Genomic DNA, 23,048 nt, shown 5'->3' with positions numbered 1-23,048 from the left:
CAACTGCAGAATGTCATGGCAAAACTGCGATACGTTCTAATTACAGCACCGTTAACGAGAAGAACATTTGTCAGGCCAGAGCATCCGTCACGTTTAACACAGACACACTGGAATCATCTGTTCACAAAGCCTGAAAGTTTCCTACCGATCTCTAGTTCGATACCACAGAATGTGATGTCTGGTAATACGAGGTAGGTTACACCATTTATCAAGTGCTTCTTTTAGGAATTTGCACAGTGAGTTGCTAAAGAAAATTATGTCTTTATTTTCTTTTAAAAATGAACCAAAATACAACTTTAGGAAATATCAGTTCATTACATTCTGATACATAGTTTGAGACCGACTTATTTCCAAAGAGTTTTATTCACATGCACCTTATATGTTTTCTACATCCTCCACCATATTACACCTCATCATAATATTTATAATAAAACCTGTATATTCTTTAGACAGCGACATTTAGTATGAACATCTGCAATGTATAAGAAACCCTGAATAGTCATTTGATTGCACCGAGACAGATGTAGGCTGGTAAAACCATAAGGCACAGTGCTGTGTATAGGGAACACGGGTTACTCTTTTAGCACCACAGACTTACTGACCCAGTTAACCCGTCTGTATTCAGATTAAAGTCACTGCACCTACCCAAGACTGCTCTGGCGACCCAAGGATTTTACACGCTACAGCGAGAGTTAAATTGAAGATATCAGTGGAGGTAAGAACATACAAGGGCTTCTTTATGGGAAGTACGAGGCGGATACATTTTTTCCAAAGCCTTATCAAATTAAAACAAAACCCCAAAACTAACCAAACTAAACCACAAGAAAACAACCCTCCAACCCCAACGCCATCAAGTGATATCTGGGATAAACACTAAATATAAAGATGTGATGTCCAGTTCTCACATCTGCCAGGTGCCCACAGCTCAACACCCGCAACAGCTGCAGGTTTTTGCATTAAGGACAAGGCTGGTTTGAACCTCAGCCGGGTACCGCGGCTCTTCCCGTATTATTTTGGCTCTCGGCTTCCACGACAGCATCAAACTTCGGCAGGCGGGGGATTTGCATCCATCATTTCAGCAGGGATCTCTGGGTGCAGAATCAGCCTTTCGCTTGTTTGGCCGGGATTAGGAAGGCGTTGCTGAGATCATCATGTGTACGTTTCACAGCCAAAACAGCTCTTAGTATGAAACAATCAATAAATTTTAAAAGGAGCTGTAGTTTGCAGTGAATATCCCTTTAAAAAGGACCCCAGGTTTATTCCGGAGCTCGTTTTAAAGTGGATGAGCACTGTAAAGAACCTCCGTTGATAAATCACTGCTTAAAATGTTTTCAACTGCATGGAAGTCCTAACAGGTCACGAGGGTTGTAAACAACTTCAGGTTGAGCAACACACCCCCCTCTTCCCCGAAAGTCACCTCAAAGCTTTCCAGTTAGTGCGTTCTGAACTTGTAGGTCACCAGACACATCGAGTTCCTACTCGAGCTGGACGGAAAGGATTAAAAACCCCAGTGAAGTGTATCTGTTGTACCCAGAAAATCCCCACAACCAGGTCACTGGTTCAGTCTTGATTCTAAGATAATTAAACCCGGCCTGGGTGGGGGTCTGTCTGTGGGGAAGGAGAATATTTTCCTGTCCCGCTGAGTTCAAATAAAATGAAGTTTCTCCCTGCAACTTGGGCAGGCAGATCATGTTTGGACCCCTGTGTAAAAGCAACGTGTATCTGTCAAACGTGACGCTCACGCTTCGCCATTCTTTATCTAAAGACAGCACTAAACCAAACAGCTATAACTGCAGACGAGAGCGGGTTATTTACAACACAGCCTAACCACGTAGGAAAACAGAGGGAACATTATCAGGAACACGTTAAAACGAGTTTGGGTGACTTTTATAAATGCAATGTCTGTTTTGTTGTAAAGCCAAGTAATTTGTATTTGTTCTGTGCTGACTTCCTACCCTGTTTCCCTGAAAATAAGACCCACCCCGAAAATAAGCCCTAGCATGATTTAGCATTTTGCCCTACTCCAAAAAGAAGCCCTAGTTACAGTTTATTAAAAAGTCAATTTAAATAGTGTCCAGGCAGCTATACATGTAAAAAAGTAATAACTTTTGGGGGAAACAGGGTAGAAGAATGTGATTGAAGTTCCACTGGAACCTCACTAACGCTGGCAGGTTAACAAACTTGCCAAGCAAGTAGTAACCACCAAAATAAAAGCTGTTCTGTCAAGCTATTTAAACGAGTTTAGACTATTTTAACATTCTAACCAGTATCACTATTAATTAAATATGGTGATTTCAGACCTCACTAGTGTTCAGTTTTCCAAAAAAACACAAACGTGTGAATTTGGGATTTGACTGTATCTCAGTGCAAGAAGCCCCTGTGACCGTGACCATGACAACCCCCCATGAATGACACCACCCATGGACACAGCCTGTGGTCCAACCCTCCAAATTATTCATTATTATTAATAATTCCTAGAGAACTCGGCAAGCCAGGTGCTCACAAGGACGATTCCTCAGCTCTCTCCCAGATATAATATTTCTTAGCTCGCCTGAAGGGCTCTCCCAATGTGGGAACACCAGCTCACGCTCTTCACCGCAAGCAAATAATTTATAAAGAAAATGGGGCTTAGTAACTGGAAACAAGACCAAAATATCCTCAGCCGCATTCCCTGGGTTAGGAAAAAGTGCTTCGCAATAGACTAAAACCCTTCCGAGGCTGCTTCGTTTTCCTTCTCACCTACTGTGGCCTTATAGACAAGAGCCCCAAAGTAGCAAGTTGGTTAAGTATGCACTTGGTTTTAAAATACAGTAGTCCCGAGTAAGAAAGAGCCAGTCTTAAACATCCGCAACCCATAACGGGCACCTTGTGCAATCAGGTCACGCCGAGCACATTTTCTCCATAAAAGCCCCGTTCTCACCAGCTCATTATTTATCTGCAGTTTTCCAGCACCAGCCTGAGGTGAGATGCTGTGTGTAAACCCCAGGGCGTTACACTAGAAGTTACCTCATCGTAACCAATTCCCAGGAGCAAGATTATTCTACGTTTGGCGTTTTATAGATGAAAATGGTTTAGAACCAAGCGGCTGCTCTGTGTTGCTACGAGAAGCCCTGTTTGCGCGGCACACACCCTAACAAGCTTTCCTAACAAGCTATTGCTCCTTACAAGTTCCCTTCTCCTTACTCGCCAGGTACATTGTGTAAAAAAGAAATGCATGAAGGGCAGAGGAGGAAGAAGAATGTTTCTGGCTTCTGAAAATGTGTCACATCTCGTAGAGATTCTACTAAATAAAAGAATTGATGGTGTCTTCTACCACTTCCCCCAAAAGCCACTTCCCCGATGCTCTATTCAAATAGAACTTCACTCATACCAGCCGTGCATTGCTCGGAATTGGACCACGAACATACCACACGCGCTGGTGTTACTTGTAGCTGCACAGCTAAAGGCTGGAGTCTTATTTTAACATTATGACAAAGCTTATTGAATTGAAACTTGTAAAACAATAGAATTTAAACTCGTAAAACAAAAGAACCCGGAAAAAGCTACATACACGAGAACGTCGGTTTCAACAACCGTCTTGGAAAGTTTGGAGCTTTGCCTCTGTCTTTTTGACTTTTCACACAGGTCTCCACCCAGAATTTCACCAGCGCTGCAATGAAACAGACGGAGGAAACGCAGCCCCATCGTCTCAGAGGGAGGGTCTCACACTGAACATGCACTCACCTTATCTTAAAAATCCCCCTGATAATTCCTTTGTTTGCATACGGAGGGTCTCCTTGTTTTAACATTAAATAGCTGCTACAGAGAAACTCATTCCATTTCAGACCTTCCGTTCATAAAAGCTTTAAATTGTATTTAAAATTGTGCTCAGGCACCTGGCAAGAGATCAGATGGTTTTTGTAAATGGACTCGGGCCATGTGGCTGCAAGAAGAAACAACCCGGAGGAATTGTGCTGTTGTCGTTATGGGTCACATACCTTTTCATGTTCTTGGAAGATAAAGGAAGAGGAAATACAAACTCACATATTTCAAGAATGAGAAAACGTGGGCATGTCCCTCTCAAAGATCTGAAGACATCCGATTAGAAAGCAAGCAGTTCTTCCCGTACCGTGTTTTGATTTGGGTCCACCAGTTGTTGCACCTTCTCAGTCTATCCTGGTATTGCACAGATCACGCTTGGATTTCAGAGCACGCTTCCAATTCTCAGGTGTGACCTCCCACCCCTCCCGTTTCCTACTTACAGTCCTGGGCCTTAAACATTTTTGCTTGTCTGATGAGGGTAGCATGCTTGCTTTTATGAAAAGAGCTCCATGTAATTCAATGGAACTCACTCTACACAAAAAGACATTTTTAAAATGACCAGAATGTCAAGCGTGTATATAAAACAGCTCTAAGTTCAAGCTCTAAGTTTTGGGAACAACACAGGAAAACCAGCACACAGACCTGGCAGAACTGATGATGTCAATTTGAGCTCATTAATCCATTAGCCCTGAACAAACTGGCTCACGCTTGCGATGGGCCAGTCCTGCCCTTGACCTACCAGCTTGCCATGGACTTTTAAGGGAAATAGCAAGTGTAGAGAGTTAGGAGTTTTATTTAGATATATCCTGTTCATGGCATTTCCATGCTCCTTTAGGAAAAAAAAAATAGAGATGATAAAATTTCAACACCAAATCCCTTTGGTGCCTCCATCCCGTGGTATTTCTAAAAACCCCAGTCGGATAGGTAAGGGAAAAGCAGTACAGAGAATCAAATCCTTCAAGCACAGGTTCGCAATTTGCAATTAAGTTCCTAATGCATTAGATGAACACATTTGTGCTTTTGACAATAGATGTAAAAACTCTCCCCAGACTAAAAGGAGCTCAGTTGGAGATATTAACTGAAAACATGTATTTTAAATCAATTTCCCTTGCTGTTTTCAGCAAAAGAATGTGTTAAACCGTCCTGATAAGAAATAGTTTGATTTCTAAAACAACATTATTGAATAGCACGCCTGCCAAAGTGTCATTTTCCTCGACAGCTGAGCCGACCTACCCAGTAACATCATATGCACCACGTTGTCGGTGAAACAACTGGATCCAAGTTAGCCCTTTAGATGTGTACATTTTGACTGAACTTTTGCTGTTTAGGCTTTAGCCTCTAATAAAAAGTAAATCCATTAAAAAACTCTGCACGTAACTTCCTTACACATTATTAACAAACAATTAAAATACAAGGTGTGTATTCTGGGAATAGCTAATTCTCCACTAGCTGACCAGTTTGGGCAGCACAGTACAGAGAGGTATCGCGCTGTTGGAGTCGGAGGTCAAATTAGCTCTCAGCTTGTTCGCGACCCCAACTACGGGAGGCAACTTGGAACCTAATCCTGCGAATGAACTTGTGTAGCTAGAAATCCGTTTATTGGAAGTTTTATCGGTGCTGGGTGGCTTGGGCGTTCGTTTACAAATCCAAGGGTGTCTCAAGGCTTGACTCGGAGTCAGGCGGGCGGAAGGATCCCAGCTGAGACATTCTTTTAAGAACTCGATAAACAAGGGATCGTCGCAGCCTTTCAGCGCCGTCACCCAGTCTTTGTTCCCTGGAGCGCCTCGGATCTTACCGCGGCGCGATCGGCTCCCGTTAAGGGTCACTCTGCCGTCCGTGTGCGTCGTTACGGTGCAGTAGCGAGGATGACCCTTGGAGTTGATGAAGTTCTTGGCTCGCTTGGATTGATCCAAAAGTTTCTGAGGTGGCATTCCAAGCAGTTCCATCATACAAGCCAGCTGGTCTCCCTCGTCCTCTCCAGGAAAAAGAGGGTATCCAGTCAATAGCTCCACCAGAATACAGCCAAAACTCCACATGTCTATGGGCATCCCATAGCGGCTGCCCAGAATCACCTCTGGTGCCCGATAAAATCGAGACTGAATATACGTGTAGACTCTTTGGTGCTCAAAACAGCTGGACCCAAAATCTATAACCTTGATTCCACTCCTCCCTTGCTGTTTTAGGAGGATATTTTCTGGCTTCAAGTCACAGTGTATGATTTTGTTTCTATAAAGGGCATCCAAACACTGCAGTATAGAGTGAGCAAACTTGCGTACCAGTTGGATACTGAAGCCCTGAAACTTATTTCTTTTAATCAGCTCATACAGGTTCATACTCAAGAGTTCAAAGGTCATACAGATGTGGTTCCGAAAGGTGAAGCTTTCCAGCATGTGGATAACATTCATACTGCCCGTTTTATCCTGCTTCTTCAGATGCTCCAGAATCCGGATTTCTTCCGCTGCTTGGCGATGGAATCTCTTTTCGTTGCGAACCATCTTTAAGGCTAAGTGTTGGTGGAGCTTGTGATCATAGACTTTAGCGACTTGTCCAAAACTGCCCTTGCCGATGATTTTGAGCACTTCGTACCGGTACGCAAGATGGTCATGGGGCACGTGAATGTAGCTGCCTTGGTCATCATCATAACCTCCATTGTTGGGACCACCAATTACTCCTTGTCTCTTTTTTGCAGCTGGACCCACAAAGTAAATTTCAGAAAAATTAAATATCTCTTGCTGTTCATAAGCAGATAACTGATGCTTGTACTGTTTGACAGCTTGCTCTGGAGCTTGGGAAACGCTTTTATGGGCTTTTGAGGAACCACTACCTTTCGAAGTACTTATGCTCTCTGTACTCTTGTCTTTTGTCAGGGAAGGAAGAGATCTCTCAGTAACTCCTGCAGACTGGAGACTGCTACTCCTTCTGTTGCCAGAGTCCTCAAATAATTGCTCCACTTTGACCTGACTTCCCGTCAGAGGGTGATCCTTCATTCCCAGTTTGTTGCTAGAAACCTACAGATGTAAAACCAAAACAAAAGCTTTACTTTATATTTTACAGCACAGACTAAGAATCAAATCCATACCACGTAAACCAAAACCAGTAACATCAACAGGTTTTGCACTTCTGTTAGGAACAAATAGAAAATGCTAGACCTAAACTAACTCAAGTCACAAGCACAGAAGGGCACACAAAGAGAACGCAACTTACTGAAACAAGCACTTGCACAAATGTAGTGTATTTTTAAGTCCATAAAGGGTAAACCCCAGACAGTCAAACGCTCCAACAAGGACACAATACCTTTCCCTACTAGTATGCACGCAGTCAGCAAACAGCCGGGGGAACAGCTATGTTTAGCTTTAAACGTGGGTGCAGCAAACACAACCACCGACAGATGCAACTTGCACCTGTCTGAAACATGCAACGGAGCGGGAATGTGCGGAGAAGCGCCGGGAATATTGCAAAGACAAGTGGGCCAAAGGAGACAAAGAAACGACAGCAAGTGACATCAGGCTGGTGTAACCACGCTGAACAAAGAGCCAAAGGATGACAGAGCAAGAGAAGATAAATCATCTTTTTTTTCTAATAAAATGCTGGTTTTTCTTTGTAGGGGAGAATACCATCATATCCACAACTCCTTTTAAAATCATGAGAGCTGCACAACTATCTTAAGACAGGCTGGGGAGCTTTGAATAATCAAGAATCTCCCTTACACCAACTTTATTGACGGTTCTGTAACCACTGCCTCTTACTGACGTATTAAAAGAAAGTGAGAAAAGCACTGTGAAATTTTTCAAGCTTGTCATTTGTACTAAATATTAAGTGCTCAGCTCCCTGGACTTCAGTTCCAGTTATTTGCCTTTTCTACTCGCTGACGCTGAGGCAGCAGAGAGGTGTTGGCTTATCCTGTGCAAGGCTCGAGAGCCAGGACTAGAGTAGCAACATCTGTTTTCCATTTTGTCCTTTAATCTAAAAATAAAGATTCGAGACGCATGCCAAACCGAATCCCTGAAAACCAAAATAACTACACAGGGATCGAACAAAAAATATAAATAAACCCGCATATCCACAGCAATAAACCCAAATTCCTTTTTGAGTTACATACCATCCGACATCTCGGCACGGTCAGTAAATAAGGGAAGTGAATGTTCTCGCCAAAAACAACTACACACGTCTCTTTTAAGAGTCTGTTTGTTGGCGCTGCCTTGAAATGTTCGCTCTTGCTCACCAGACCAAAAGAAAAAGGGCATTTCCTGCCGAAGTTGGTCCTTATCAATGGTGACAAGGGGCCACTGGACATATCTGACTCAGTTCCACTGCTCTGCGCCCTATCAGCCCAAAAATACAGCGTACGGTAAGAGACACGCCTTTCCAGAAAGTCTTCAAAACAAAACAAAACCAAAGCCCAGCCCTGGTAACTTAAAATAAACGCTGAACCTCCGAGATAAGAATGACATCTTTTCAGAAGTGGCTAAAAGGCTGTTCAGTCCAGCAGACTCAAACAGTAAATTTGCAAATAAACAGTGAATATAAGCACAGAACAAGGTGTACACGTGTATGTTTTCGGAAGTTTTCCAAGGGTGGCAGGAGAGAGGAGGGAAAACAACACGGTAGAAGTCTTATTTTTGCCTTTGCAATCAAAATTTGGTTTCCAGAAAGTGGGGTTAACAGCCTGAATGCCATCAGTTGTAGCAACGTGACAAAGTAAAAAAGCCTCATAAAGCACGCTAAATCTAAATATTCTTGCTTCAGAAGCAACAGCAACTCTGCTCATGCTGTTTGTGGCAAACATTTTGTACCTTTAAAGCCCTAAATAAACAAGGAATTCATTATTCCATTTATCCTGGAACTACTTCTTAATGAAGTAACTATGGCTTTGGATCTCAAACTTGATTCAACAGCCTCTCAATAGTAAGGACTACATTTTCATTCTCAGACAGCTACTAAAATAATCTGCTGCGTGATGGCTGGACACAAATATAGACGCATCTCAACGTGAGCTCCGAAGAGCAACACTCAATGTCAGGTGACTCCTGGGTAACAGCAGTTTTCTTTCAACAGTTTTCTTTTACAAATCACAGGCCACACAGGTTTTGTTTTATTGATAGAGTGCTATTAGCAGCCAAGAAATGAGATTGCACACGTGGTGCCTTGTTGAAGATTTTCACGTACTTACAAAGCTTTGTTTTAATTGAGGAGGAAACTGTTAATCCAATTCCTACACAATTGGTTTTGCAAAAGTGCATGTTATCTTCTGAATACTGAATTAAACAGAGTTAAACTCACGTATTCTCCAAACAGAGATATTCATGTTCTCTTGGAGCTAAAATGAAAAGAATGGACAGCTGCAGACAGCAGAACTCTTCAATTCTCATGTCACATTGCGTCGTAACACAAAAAATCTTGCAAGAAGGAAACCAAATATCACCTAATTCCAGATACTTCCCATTAAAATTGAGCAACACGATTTCCCTCCTCGCACGCTTCACCTCAGTTCCTGCTTGCAAGATCCCACTAAGGCTGTATTTTTTTATGTGTTATGTCATCACGGCAAAACTAGACATTTCTAATCCTTAATCTTGCCTTAAGAAGTCAGCGGGCTTGATGGGCAAAATACGAACAATAAGTTACACCAGTTAAACAAAATATTCACAGTGTTATATTTGTATTTAACTGTATGGTTCCATTCTACTGATTTCTGTTCAGTTATGAACTGTAGTTACACCATGACTTAAATACCACAGTTTAGAATTTCCCATATCCCTGCAAAAAGAAAACCAACAACTCACTAGTCGTCAAACTCTACAAATCTCTGAATTTCTTCTGCTCTCCCTCAATATTGCTACAAAGGGAAAACACAGATCCACGCTACCGAGTGTGCTCTGTCAATGGCACAAACCACGTTAATTACTAATATCTCTTACAATAACTTCCCACAAGGTGATGATTTTCCAATGCATCTTCCTCAGTGGAATGTCTATTTTCATCTTATAGAGAGTGTTTTTTTAAGCTCCAGCTCCTTCACTTCTGCCAGAATTCAACAAGAGCCAAAACATATTTAAAAGCATACAAAGGTCAGATCACTGCACAGCTAAACATGACCACTACAACCCGCTGAAACAAGGCAAGGAAAGATCTCATAACTCCACATCTGCTGAGGAAATACAGCACTTATGAAGAGCCGCATTAACACTTCCAAGTCCATAAAGACCTATTTTGCTAGCAAATGAAGTGGCAGATAATGCCAAAGCTTTCAGAGGAGCGAGATACTTCTGTAAGGTGTTTGGCAGCCGTGCAAACCCACACTGATCCTTCTGCTGTTTGTAAGTATTTATCTTTTGGAATTTTCATGAGGGAAACTAAAAGGGAAATGTGCAAGAGTCAAAGCAAAGCATGCGTGGATTTACATGCTTATCGACATACAAGGTGTCACGGCAGAACACTTCAGCCTTTTGCAAAATAATTTCTTGATTAAACATGAGCTGAGGAAAGTAAGGTGGGATTTCTGAGGCTGTCTAGCAAGTTCTACATCAAGCACACCACCACATCATTTTTATGCTTAGTAAAAGCAATAACGTTAATAAGCTGCTACAAAGCTGCAACATCTCACCTTTTAAATTTATTCTCTAGAGTGAGATACCTAACTCCTTGCCAGTTTTCACTGCCACAACGTGAAGACCCAGACAACTTTAATATACTCACATTAGATCTTCCAAGGGAAGGAAGTCCTGAAGGGCTGTGTTCTTCATTTGTAGCCTCTTGGTACCTAATCTGATCTATCCTCATATAGGAGTCATACAATCCATCTGCAAACCTGGCTGGAAATGTTCCATATACAAATCAGTTAGTCACGACAATTCCCGTTGATCCAGACAGATACAAACACTGAGATGTGTCTCCCTCAGCACATTTTAGTCTGTAAGATCATAAGTTCTTGTTCATTTATTAAATGATCTTTAGAATTTAACTACATTTTAATACCACAACAGAGTGCAAAGCTCTTGGGAAATCTTAGTTTGTGACACTTCTACTTTAGAGCTTTTTTTTAATCAACTTTTACACCGCGAGTATATTCTTAAGAAACATTAACCAACATACTCCCCATTTTCCCTTAAGCAGGATAATCCAGAACGAGCCTCATTGAGAAGAAAATGAGCGCACACATAAATACTTGATAGGACTATCCTTTAAAGTAGGTTATCCTTTAAAAATTATAGATGGGAATTAGAAATTTGCTGCAAGGGCGGGGGTGGGAAGGTCGTGCCGGTTCGCACCGCAACTGTTGGCAAATACTGGGAAAGAACTTAAAACCTCAGCGTTTAACGCGGCTGATTCCGCACCGGTGCTTGGGGGTTTGGGAACGGGAGAAAAAACAAGAGGGGGAGCGGGACGAGGGGAGAATCCCGGCCAACCCCCCCTCCACGGGACCCCCAGGGTGGGCCCGGCCGCCGCCTCACCCCGCTCCGCTCCCCCCGGCCCGGCCTCACCTGCACCGAGCGGCGCCTCCGGCTTCCTGCCCAGCAGCATGGTGGCGGAGGGGGCTCGGCCCCCATCCCCCGCCGGCCCCCGAGCCGCCTCCCGCCGGCCAGCGCTGCCCCGCCGGGCGCCGAGAGCTCCGCTCAGGCTGCGGCCGCCCGCCCGCCACCGGCCCGGCCGTTGCCACGGGAACGTCCCCCCGCCGGGCCGCGCATGCGCAATGGGGAGCGGGGGAGGCGGGAGGGCCGGGCTGGGGAACGGGGCCTCCCCGGGCCGGGGCGGGGCTGGGAACCGCGGCAGCGCCTTCCTCACCTAAAAAAGTTACATTTTAAAACCCCTGTTCAAAGCGTTTGGGTTTCACCGCCCGTTTTCTTGCCCCTCTCCCCCATCAGCGCGTCTCGCAGTGTCCCCCCGCCCCAGGAGAGCCCTCACAGGACAAAGCACAAGCGTTTGGGGAGAGGAAAAGGCTCCGTGAGGAGAGAGCCGCCCCACGGCGATCGCCTCCCGCGTGTGGAGCGGCCGAGGCGCACGGCGGGGTGACCCAGCGGCGGGGGGAGCGGGCAGGGCCGGGCCGGGCCGGGCGGTTGGAGCGAGGCCGCGGGGAGGCGGTTTCCAGCCGGACGCTTTTGCAGCGCGGGACGGGCGCCATGGCGGCCGCCGCGGCCTGAGGGGAGCGCGGCGCCGGCCGCGGCCGCGGGCCCGCCATGTTCTCCAGGGCGTTCCGGGTGAGATCCAACACCGCCATCAAGGGGTCCGATCGGTGAGTGCTGGGCCGGAGCCCCCCGCCGCGGCTCGGCTGAGGGGAGCGGCGTGGGCCGGGCTGGGGCCGGCACGGAGCTGCGGCCGCTTCCACCCTTGGGTTTGTGCTAAACACGAACCGCCGCTCTGAATGCGAAACGCGCTTTTCGTGCTGCTTTAATGAAACCAGGCTCAAATGAGTTATTATGTCGAGGTCTGGCTGCTTTACTATGATATTCTTGTGTAGCGATGCTGGGCGGACCTGCCGATCTTTGAGATTGACTGGGTGCTGCCGTGGATGGCCACACAAACCCACCTGGTGCCCATCGCCGTGTCTAAAAAACAGTTAAAACTGTCCGAAAGGGGATGGGGGGAGAGGGAAGTTTTAACCCCCTGCTCCTCTGTGACAGGTTGGGCTCAGCAAGTCGCACACTCTCAGATTTCTGCTCAGGAGCTCAGAGCAGTGATGAAATCCCAGTGGGAAACCTCAAAGGAAGCAACAGGAGCTGTACGCAGATATTTAAGGAAGAATACGAGCAGGTCAAGCTTAGCTGGCCTGTCTGATATTCTTCCATCATGCAACTGCCTCTTTTGTAAAGCCGTACATAAATCACAGAATCACAGAATCGACTGGGTTGGAAAAGACCTCAGAGATCATCGAGTCCAACCCTTGGTCCTGCTCTAGTCCATTTATTAGATCATGGCACTAAGCGCCATGTCCAATCTCAGTTTAAAAACCTCCAGGGACGGCGAGTCCAGCACCTCCCTGGGCAGCCATTCCAATGCCTGACCACTCTCTCTGTAAAGAATTTCTTTCTAATATCCAGCCTAAATTTCCCCTGGCAGAGTTTAAGCCCATGCCCCCTTGTCCTATTGCTGACTGCCTGGGAGAAGAGACCAATGCTTCAAATTATCTTCTGTGAACAAGTGGGAATATCGTAGACAGCCAACAAAATAGTAACTACTGATCTAGCGATTATTTTGAGCAATGGTCTGGAGAGCTTTGTAATGTATTTGTGATTTTATCGTTACAGGAGAAAACTGCGAGCGGACGTCGCAGCGGCTTTTCCTCACCTTAGTGCTGAACAATTGGCTGAGTTTATTCCGAACAAGGAAGAGCTTAATGTCATCAAAATATACTCTCACAAAGGGGAGGCCGTCACTGTTTACATGAATCACAGGAATCCGATACTGTTTGAAATTGAGAAAGCTCTGTATCCAACAGGTATGGGGAGTGGACTAGAATAATCCTTCCCCTTATTGGACACCAACCTTTCCCCAAAAGATTTCCTTGTGTCTGTGTTAAATACTTACCACTACAGTATTGGTACACTTCATAATCTTTAATGTACTTATTCTACCAACATCTTTGTGAAATCAGTGGCATTTCTGGATTCTTTATGCAAAAAAGGAAATTGAGGTGCTCAGAGCTTATAAACAAGGTTTTTAAGTCATGGTAGCATCTTAGCCCTATTTCTCTCTTTTGACCATTGCAAGGTGTAATTCCAAGACGGATGATGTTCGATTCCAGTCAGCCCTGGATTTAGGCAATGAATTGCTCTGATATTCTATGCTTTTGCTTTTCCCATACCCAGCAATTCTTCCCTGTTGGAGCAGCATATTAGCTCGGAGTGCCTTTGATTTAAGGAAAATAATACAAACATTTGTCTGTATGTAACAATTAACAGGAGCTTGAATTAACTAGCAGTTTATTTTTCTCCATCACATCTAATTATTGTAGGATTGTTCTGGCTTCAGATTTCTCAATTACCCGAGTAACCCAAGAGTGTTTAGTTGTGGTTAGAATTGCACTGCTTAGTCTTAAGGATGGGAAGAAGCAACAGCGAGAGATGTTTTTAATGACAAATCTTTAAATTTGGTTCTGTTTTGGGACAGTGTACATGCTGTGGCTCTACCCAGATCTTCTCCCTGCTTTTTCGACATGGCCCCCTGTGCTACAGAAACTAGCAGGAGGAGCAGGTAAGAGGACCAGAACTTTGTCAAATTGCATTGCAAAAAGCTGTTGCCTTCAGGACTATTTTTATGTTATCTTCCCCAGTGGCAAAAATGTACCTGAAACAAAAAACTCACAGAGTAATTCATGGTGATGCCCTAAGCAGGAAAATAACATGAATGAAAGAAAATGTAGGTTAAGCTGTTTAAATGCAGTAACCTGTTCCACGTGGGAGTCTCGGACTTGGAAATATCTTCTCAGGGTGATCAGCAGCTCTGAACTAGGACACAGAACTGTGTCATTGGTCTGTCTCTTTTATAACTTTCCTTGAGCAGCTGAGTTCCTTTGCTGCCACCCTGCTTCCTTTCAGTTCAGAGGTGAAGTAGCTTGTCCTATGGATGAGAAGTGAGCTTATATGGGAACCTACAACTATAATAACTGTCAAGTAAACTGTGGATTGTGCAGGTGAGGTAGGATTTGAATTCCTGGATTACTGGCTCTGCCACCTAATTATGGATCAAGACTAACAAGAAAGGAGTCTGTTCTCTGGAACCTGCTTTGGATGCAGTTCAGACTTAGGAGAATCAAGTCTTTATAAACTTGAAATTGCAGAACTGCTCAACCAGAAAAAGATTAAATTGCAGCCGCTGCAGCCTTAGTCTGTAAATGGAAGTGTACATGTAGGAAGAGACATCTTTTTTGTTCCATTACACAGTATCTAAAGTAGAACTGAAGTCCCTCTGTTTACTTGTGGGGAAATAAAAGTGCTTTAATGTGTAGCTGGGATAAGACATCTGAGCAAGACTTGTAGTGACCTAGTTTCTGGGGGAAAAAAGTCTTGCTAATGGGGGAAGGACATTGCTGAAAGAGTGCTGCAGGTCATTCATCTCCCATGGCAACCAGGCTACCTCAGGGTAGATCCAGAGATAAGACACTGACAATGGCCAACAGAGTCAGAGAGGAGTGGTAGAGCCACATCTCAAGAGGAAAGGCAGGAGGCCATCCAGTGCTGCAGACAGATAGGGAGGGAGCACATTTAGGGTGCAGTCTGTTAAAAAGAGATGCAAGGTAGTACTATACCTGCAATCTGTTCAGTGAATTCAAATATCTGCTGTATTCCCTGATTATTTACATGATGTACTCATGGTACTTACCTAGTCAGGTTAAGATCTTGTGATTTCTGGCCTCGGAGGTGTGGAGCTTTTGTTGCAATTGCAGAGTTCATTCTAGATTTGCTGAAAGTAGTTGTGAGAGTGAATGGGAGGAAAAATCCATCGGCTTTTTCAGCATACACATTGAATCTATGATGCTGAGAAAAAAAAAGTGAGATGCCTTCAAAACCAAACCGCAGAACACAGGTCAGTCCATGAGACTGCAAGCTCTAGACAATTACAGCTGCTATGAGGAAGAGCAGATGCTCTTTACGTGATTTGATGGTGACGTGATGCCACATACACAGCATGGAAAACTGGTGTTTATTCCCATGCTGTTCTGTTCATCCCAGGGATGGAAAGCAGAAGGAAGCACAGCAGAAGGGGTCCTGTTTCTGTCCAGGTGAGCAAGGAGATCGTTAAGGCGGCTCTGTCAGCTGAGCAGAGTTCCCAGCTGTTGTGTGGATCAAGAGGGTTGGGTCAGCAGTTGCAAATTTTAGGCAATTCTTTCTTCAGGGGGAGAGAGCAGCTGGGATTACCAGGGGCTGAGTGTGCTCAGCTCTTCTGCAATTTTTTGGGATGTGCCCAGCACCCTTGTGCATTACTCCACAGTGTGGTAGCAAGAAGTGCTGCCTTACTAGGAAAAACAGAGAATCGTGTTCTCAGCTATTAACAGGCTTGTGTTTTTGCTGAGTAAGAGGAAGGATGGGGGTGGAGGAGGTAGTGGCCGAGTCTTTCCTTGGGAAATGGATGTGCTTTATTCTTTCCTTCAGATCTGATGCTGCCAGGAGTTGTAGTGCCACCTTCTGGCTTCCCTCAAGTGGAGCGGGGCGCGCTCTGTGCTGTCACCCTCTTGGGAAACAGGTATGGAGGGTTCTTTATCCATGTCTTTTCTTAGAAAATCAAAACGAAGTGAAGATATTTTTTTACAGGAAGGCTCTGGAGTTCTGAGGAAATAAAAGCAGAACTGTTCTCGTGCATTTGATGCACCGTGGACCTAAACAGTGGAAAATAGAGCAGGCAAAAAAATCCACTCAAGTGTCTGTGTTGGGATATGTTTGAGCTTGCATGGACAGCTTTGTAAATGGGTTCTTTTGGACCGGTGGGGGCACAACTGGTAGATTTGTTTTGAAACAGAGTAATTTTTTTTAATAAAAGACAGTATTCTACACAGTTGTATTTTTGTCTACAAGGAAATTCAGAGTGAGGGAGCAGTGCTAATGCTGTTGGTTTTTTTCCCCCCACTACTAGTCTCCTTTGGCAATGCATATGCTTCTTGTGCTTTATTAAAGCAAAGAACGTGTCGCTGTGCAACCTTCACTATCACAGCTGCACATAGCCCTGGCTTTCTTTGGAAGACTTTACATACCAGAAGATAGCTAGAAAACACCTAGATGCTTTAAAAATCAGGCTGTAAGGAACAATGACATTGTAGAAGCAATTCTGGATCTCACAATGGCACGGTCTTTTCTTTGCGTGAGCAGCACTGTGTGTTTGTGCTGTCTTGCTCTAACATCTTTTCTTTTCCCAGAGCTCCAGTAGCAGTTGCAGTTGCCACGATGTCCACGGCAGAGATGCTGGCGGCTGGAATGAAAGGGAAGGGCTTTGCTGTGTTGCATACATACATGGATCACCTCTGGTGGGTAAAATTATTCCCTTGGTTCAGTCCCTTCAACCTGAGAGTAATTATTATAGAAATAAAACTGGAACATCCCTGTTACTCTGATTTTAGAAAATCTTGTTCTATAAAAAAATGAACTTTGTATAATTTTTACTTGAAAATGGTCAACTGTGCTCGTCTCAACCAAATAAGAGTTGCTTTGCATTTGTATTCAACTAGTCTGCTCAGTTTTAAATTGAGATTCATGGGGGGAACACAGAGTTTATGGAGGAAGGTGAGTTAAAAATAGATTTTATAGTTCTGAGAACGCAGAGAAAGATCCATGAAAATGCCAGTGCCTTTTGGCAGGATGACACTTGTTCATGTCCTGTGGGTTTCAAAGCAGTAAACAGAAAGCTATGTTATGCCTTTTTTTTCCTTTTGTAGGGAATATGGTGACAAATCTTGTCCTCCTACCTTAGCTCCCTTGGTAACAGATTCTGCTGAAAAGGAGAGTGCTGAAGATGAGGAAGAGATGGAGAAGAAGGAGCCCGTCATCAGCTTCTCCACTGACCCGTTGCAGCACGTGGACGTTGGTGACTTGAGCCTGAAGGAGCAAGACAGTTGTGCCGTTCTGATGGGAACGGAGGAACTCGAGGAGAGCAGAGCTGCAGAAACAGCTCAGGATGCCAACGCAGAGGTTCAGCAGGAAGCTGAAGACAGCAGGACTCCACAAGGTATTTTTGCATCCAGATTAAACCAAACTGTGCCCCTGTGGTTTACTGAAGCCCATACCCACCATCTAGACCACTCTGGGCAGCTCAGTGCGAGAGTGGGGTAGAGACAGTTCTGTGTGATCTGAAAGACAATCTGACAGAACCAAGTTCTCAAAAAAAGACGGACTACTCACAGCTTACTTGTCCTTTTTTTATCCCTGCAGAGCAAATGGATGCGTTATTTAATCAGTGCTTTTTCCATGCCTTAAAATGCAAAGTCAAGAAGTCAGATCTCCCTCTGCTCACCAGCACGTTTCTACGCAGCCATATGTTCTCATGTTGGTATGTGGTAAGAAGATTGTCTTTGGATTTGCATGCTGGGGTTTTGGCTTTAAAACCATGGGGGTCAAGTGTCAATGAAGTTTTTGACTTGTAAGTAAAATTCAGTCCTTTTCTAAGATTATGCTCACTTCTTACATCAGATACTTTAAGGATTGGTTGGACCAGTGGTACTGAACCCAAGTTGGCTGACATTTGTTTCAGGTTTGCCTAAATGGCTGGTTGCCCACCCACAGGAACATCAGCACTAGATTCACTCATCATGTTCTATTTATTAGCTCATTTGAAGTAATTCTTTCTTTGTGTGATTCGCATTTTCGCTCTTAAGAAACTTCTAACATAAGTAGCAAGATTTAAGAAGAAATGAAGGGTGACTTGTAACTAAAGAACTTTTAAAAAATCCGTTTATAGCCCCGCTGGACAACAACTGGACATAAAGAAATCAAGCTATAAGAAGGTGAGATTTTTCTGTTGGTTTTTGCATTAATTTAAATAAGAAATGGAAGGAGAGAAAAAGTTTAAAGTCAAAATTGTTCAAGTGTTAGTAAAACAACAAACAGAAAAGCCTAGCAGCTGTTCTTAAAAGGCAAGTTATTCTTTCTCAGCGCTCTGCTCCTGTGGGATCCAGGGAGAAAAGTAATTGTGCTGAGAGCATGAGCATCAATCTGCTTTGAATGCAGCTGCATTGATCTGCCACTATCTACTGCCATAGCTCTTAGAGGCTTCTGGTCTTGGTGGACAGTGCAATGACTTGCAAGAAGAGGCCATTCCTTTTCTAGGGCTATTAACGAACAAAAATGAAGAGAAAGGAGACAATGTTGTCCCTGTTGTGTAGATGACAAGCAAAGCGCATTCCCAAAGATCTCACAGTGCTCCCCGTGAGATGGATGGTGATTCGGCTGAGGTGCTCACAGAGCAAATAGACAGCAGAACTACAAGAGGAACACTTGCTCACTCTGGTTTAGAGCCAGAGGCATTCACTGCTCTTTAGCAATTGTCGTATTTAGAGAAGCAAAGGCGTAGGGTGTGTATTTTCTTTTATTAATGAAGTTTTTCCGACTTAGCGATTAACTTTGGTTCAGTCAGGAGCGCATGAGCAGGAATTTAAAATGCTTGACTTCCCATTTCTGCTTGTTGTTTCCTGCAGTTCTCTAAATTCCTGCAATGCATGCAGCAGCAGCGCATCTTACAAGTGAAGGAGCTGAACAAAGGTGTGGAGAGCATCGTGGAAGTGGACTGGAAACATCCAGAGTATGTCAAATATTGTAATATTTTAAAGAGTTGGTAGTCTCTGAAAGAAGGGAGCGGAATATGCTGATTCCAGCTCCATCACCTGTACTCGCTTGAGTTCGTGCAGCAGCTCTCATTTCCTAACCTTAACATGCTACAGAGGGATTTTATACCCTGCTTCTATACAAATTGCTTATGTTTCCTGCTCTTGTAAAGTTCTTCCAGGTAAACTCTATTCTTCCGTCTTTACTCAGCGGCACTGAGTGTGCTGAAGGTCTAATGGCAGTGTCGTGATTTCCACCTTTCTTGCTTATTGTGCATTCATCCATAGAACTTCAGATCAGAAGGGACTGTTAAATGATCTGAAAATTGCATATGGCTCTTTATTCTTGTAGTGGGTGTACAAATTTTCCAGAGAAACAGCTTTGAAAGTGTTACAGGGGATTCAATCCCTTGCAGTTTTTGCAGTGTTAAAATGACAAATTTCTGGCTTCCAGTTTGGATGCTAATAGAAAAGTTCTAGCATCAAGCCTGTTAGCAGTCACTAAAAGGAATGTACTTTTGACAGTGTCTTGGTAGTTTGTGTGGGTTTCTTTGTTGGTGTTGAGGGGAAGGAGGCAAGAAGGCAGTTTTCCATCTATTTAACAGTGACTATAATGGTCTGACTTTCATGCCTTCCCAGTTTAAGCAGGTCTCCCCCTCCCCATTCCATCTATGTGACAAATCAAGCACTTTGCAAAATCAGAAGCCAAAGTTAAAATCTAAAAAAAAAATTTGAAAAAAAATGATATATTTTCCACAAATACTCTCACTCTTTTAGTTATTTACTGCACAAATCCTCTATCGGTGTTTCTGTTCTCTTTCGAAGGGTTAGTAGTTACCTCAAGAGCATCCTACTCGTTCCTTCTGCATATTGGCACATTAGCTCTCTTGGAATTTCCCGGCGGGCCTGAGGCTTCCTGTTACATGACATCTCCTTGGCAACTAATGGCATGGAGAACATTTCTGTAGATACAAGTGTATCTTTTCTTCAGCGTTTGGAAAGAAGCAGAATCACTTTGACTTTTTGCATTAACTTTTCTGTCATTGTACTTGACCTTATCATTGGGAGACAGACGTACTCAAACTCAGTTTTTGTCAATTCTCATTTCAGCATTAAAGCATTTGCAGTACCTGAGGGATTTTCTTCAGCTTCTGCTGCCCAAGACAGCAAGAGTGAAGACAGAGAACAAGAGTACCACGCTCCTGAAATAATTCCGCTTTATGGGGTCTCAACAAAAATGATCCCACTCTTTCAGGAATCTGGACACAGGTAAGCACTAGGAAAATACAACAAAACCATTGGTACGGGAAGAGGGAGACTAACAAACCGATGCTGTCAGGAAAGGTGATGGGAATCAAGAATGTATTAATTGCCTCGCAAAAGGGAAGATAGATAAGAGGCTGTGGCAACTGTGTTCAGTAAGCACTCACATCACTTCTCCCACAGCTAAGGAGGCGATAGCTCAAGTGTCAAAACTGATGCATTTTTCTTGGGTTGTCTTAATTTGCCATTGGATAAGGCATATTTGCCCACCCACAGTGTGCTTTACTGGAAAGAGGGTGCCTGGATAATTTAAGGAACTCACTTGCCTCCTTGTGCCCTTATCTTACCTGTTCTGATGTAGTTCAGGTAGCACTGGCAGCCTGTCTTCAACTGAGCACTTTAGTACAAGTTAACCACAGTCTCCTGAAGTTTGGGGTGCCCTTGGGGTCACCCTCCCAAACTGGGCTCCCAGAACCAAGGGGTTTAGAATCTAATTACTGCCATGAGCCTTTGATTTGCTACACAGCAGCTAAGATGTGACAAGAAATCACTCCCCAGCAGCTCTATTTGAGTATTGAGCTACCAAATGTAGTCAGGGTAGTGGGTGTCTTCTCTCTCAGTGACAGAACCCAAGTACTTATTAAGTTTGAAAGTTTTCTCTCTTTAGAAAAGGCAGCATCCTCTCAAGCAGTGAGGTGAGAAACATCATCATTAACTACGTGAAGACTAACGAGTTGGTTGATGAAACAAACAAAAAGTAAGTAGACATGGAAGTTGTCCAACCCTACTGCCACAGGAGGGGCTGAAGTTAGAGGGAAAAAGTGAACTTGTTTGCTTCTAATGTGTGTTTTTGTTTTGTAGCTTTGTAAGGGTGAATGCCATTCTGTGCGACTGCCTGCTAGATAAGTCAGAACAAGATGAAATCTCCAAACTTAAATGGGATGACCTCTTGAGCAGGTGACTGTTTTCTCAGTGTTGCTTTTCAGTATTAACACAGATTAATCGCATGCAACTCAAAGCCGCATGTTATTTGAGCTCCCTAAGTTGTAATTTTCTACTGGTAATAAAAAATACCCAGAGACCTTTACTTGAAGGATCTCTCATTCTTCACCATTTAACAAACATCAAGCATTAACTGTTCTTGTTGGGGGTCTTTGTGTTTACCTGCTCACCACTTACCTGGGAAAGCTTCCTAAACAAACAGTCCCTGGTTCTGTGTACAGTCTGTATGTACACATTTATAAAGCCATCCTTTGCAACTGAAGAGTAGCTTAAAAGCAGAATTAAAGAAGATTTTCCTCTGCAAGAGCCAATTTATAAAATTTTACCAGTCATGATCTAAGCTATAATTTTTGCGAGTCAGTAGACCAGCTTTATTTTAGTCAATTATTATTATTTAAATAATAGCTTGGGTGCAAATCTCTGTGTGAGATCATTGTGCATTATCTTCTTAAGATACAAACTCTTCTCACACATAGAATCTTGGCTTTCATGTAGTCTCAAAAGCCTGTGGAAGGCTGCAGTGGAAGAGCGCAGTGAACATCACACTTGCTGTTCTCTGTAGACTAATTTGGGTTATGAACTTTGTTCAGGTGCCTGGAACGGCTGCAGCCCTTACACCAGGTGACATTTTTTGGACAAGAGCCTATTGTGAGGAAAGGAAACATTGAGCCCATCGACATAACCGTAGCACAGAGATCATCAAATAAGAAGGTAAAAGATAACTGAAATGATGGATTTTGAGCAGAAGCCCAGATTCCAAGAGCAGTTTTTCTGGGATGAATGGGACGTGACTTGCTAATACCCACACCAGTGATGTTTGTACTAACTATTAAAACCCATAGGTGACAATTATCAAGAACCTTGAGCTGTACGGTTTAGACCCACAGTGTGTGGCCAACATTCTGCAACAAAAAGTACAAGCCAGTGCCACCATCACCCCAGTACCTGGAACAAAAGACAGAGTTCAAGTCCAGATCCAAGGCAACCAAATCCATCACCTGGCCAAGATGCTGCTTGGTAAGTCTGTTCTGGAACTTGGCTTGAACTGGTTACAGCAAGATACAGATTTTCATTCTTGAGCTCTGAATATTTACCTGAATTCTTGGTTATGTTGCAGAAGAATATCAGCTACCTCGGAAATATATTCAAGGCCTTGAGAAGGCTCCAAAGCTCGGCCGGAAGAAATAGGAGAAAAATCTACTGGAAGAATGACTCAGTTCTCATTATTTATACAAGTGTTCTGCCAACAAATCAAGGATCATCTGTGGGCCCCATTCATTCAAAAATGAGTCCTGAGTGTTTGGGATTCACCCAAATAATAGTGCTCCAGCTGTTCATTTTTCATAAAAATAAAAAGCTGAATAAAACCTCTAGTATTATCCTTTTCCATATATTTTCTAGAAGTTCCTAATAGTGTGCTGGTTTTCTGGCTGCAGCAGCTTTTGGCTGGTTTAACATTCTTGCTTTGCATCTTTTAGCAAAGGCACAGGAATAGAACCTGCACCAAAATGTAAGCAAAGTACATTGCAACACATTGTCCTGGGACAGTTTGGCGTGCCATAGATTGTGTCTGTCAGAGGTAAAACCCATTCGCTTTTAGATTTTAAACATTTCCAGGTATTAATATCAGACTTTTGATCACTGCGAATGAACTCTATGTATAATACAGTTTAGAAGATTAACTGTAATTTATCACAGGTAGACATGGGTGGCAGTTCTGTCAAATCCAGCTAAAATGTTA

The 23,048-nt window shown here is 43.7% G+C and overlaps 2 protein-coding genes across 3 annotated transcripts; one reads left to right on the top strand and one right to left on the bottom strand.

Moving 5' to 3' along the window:
• Nucleotides 1-241: 241 nt before the first annotated feature.
• Nucleotides 242-11,470, bottom strand: DYRK3 (dual specificity tyrosine phosphorylation regulated kinase 3). Its single transcript, XM_082069431.1, has 3 exons — nucleotides 11,283-11,470; nucleotides 10,498-10,613; nucleotides 242-6,809 (listed from the first exon to the last, which is right to left on the bottom strand). Exons 1-3 carry the CDS (start codon nucleotides 11,320-11,322, stop codon nucleotides 5,247-5,249), a joined length of 1,719 nt encoding a protein of 572 aa, XP_081925557.1. The 5' UTR covers nucleotides 11,323-11,470; the 3' UTR covers nucleotides 242-5,246.
• A 95-nt stretch (nucleotides 11,471-11,565) lies between these two features.
• On the top strand, nucleotides 11,566-22,686 carry EIF2D (eukaryotic translation initiation factor 2D). 2 transcript variants are annotated; one of them, XM_082069285.1, is made up of 15 exons: nucleotides 11,566-12,031; nucleotides 13,044-13,234; nucleotides 13,906-13,989; nucleotides 15,888-15,978; nucleotides 16,646-16,753; nucleotides 17,162-17,451; nucleotides 17,655-17,862; nucleotides 18,181-18,226; nucleotides 18,917-19,020; nucleotides 20,153-20,311; nucleotides 20,973-21,062; nucleotides 21,167-21,262; nucleotides 21,898-22,018; nucleotides 22,150-22,324; nucleotides 22,425-22,686. In XM_082069285.1, exons 1-15 carry the CDS (start codon nucleotides 11,976-11,978, stop codon nucleotides 22,493-22,495), a joined length of 1,890 nt encoding a protein of 629 aa, XP_081925411.1. In that variant the 5' UTR covers nucleotides 11,566-11,975; the 3' UTR covers nucleotides 22,496-22,686. The 2 variants fall into 2 exon arrangements, with proteins under 2 accessions (XP_081925411.1, XP_081925412.1); XM_082069286.1 differs by having other exon boundaries at nucleotides 11,569-12,031; nucleotides 17,655-17,772.
• Nucleotides 22,687-23,048: the final 362 nt, after the last annotated feature.

This window comes from Streptopelia decaocto (assembly GCF_964273445.1).
Source record: "Streptopelia decaocto genome assembly, chromosome: 19".
NCBI classification, from domain to species: Eukaryota; Metazoa; Chordata; class Aves; order Columbiformes; family Columbidae; genus Streptopelia; species Streptopelia decaocto.
This window is presented reverse-complemented; position numbering and strand designations above follow the sequence as displayed.

Excerpts from the sequence above, each read along its gene's own strand:
- EIF2D (XM_082069285.1), top strand. The coding sequence starts at position 11,976 with ATGTTCTCCAGGGCGTTCCGGGTGAGATCCAACACCGCCATCAAGGGG. Across the intron at positions 18,227-18,916 it reads AGAAATCAAGCTATAAGAAG|TTCTCTAAATTCCTGCAATG; the intron begins GTGAGATTTTTC and ends TGTTTCCTGCAG. Across the intron at positions 22,019-22,149 it reads AGAGATCATCAAATAAGAAG|GTGACAATTATCAAGAACCT; the intron begins GTAAAAGATAAC and ends TAAAACCCATAG.
- DYRK3 (XM_082069431.1), bottom strand. The coding sequence starts at position 11,322 with ATGCTGCTGGGCAGGAAGCCGGAGGCGCCGCTCGGTGCAG. Across the intron at positions 10,614-11,282 it reads GGAGGCGCCGCTCGGTGCAG|CCAGGTTTGCAGATGGATTG; the intron begins GTGAGGCCGGGC and ends GAACATTTCCAG. Across the intron at positions 6,810-10,497 it reads CTTCCCTTGGAAGATCTAAT|GTTTCTAGCAACAAACTGGG; the intron begins GTGAGTATATTA and ends TTACATCTGTAG.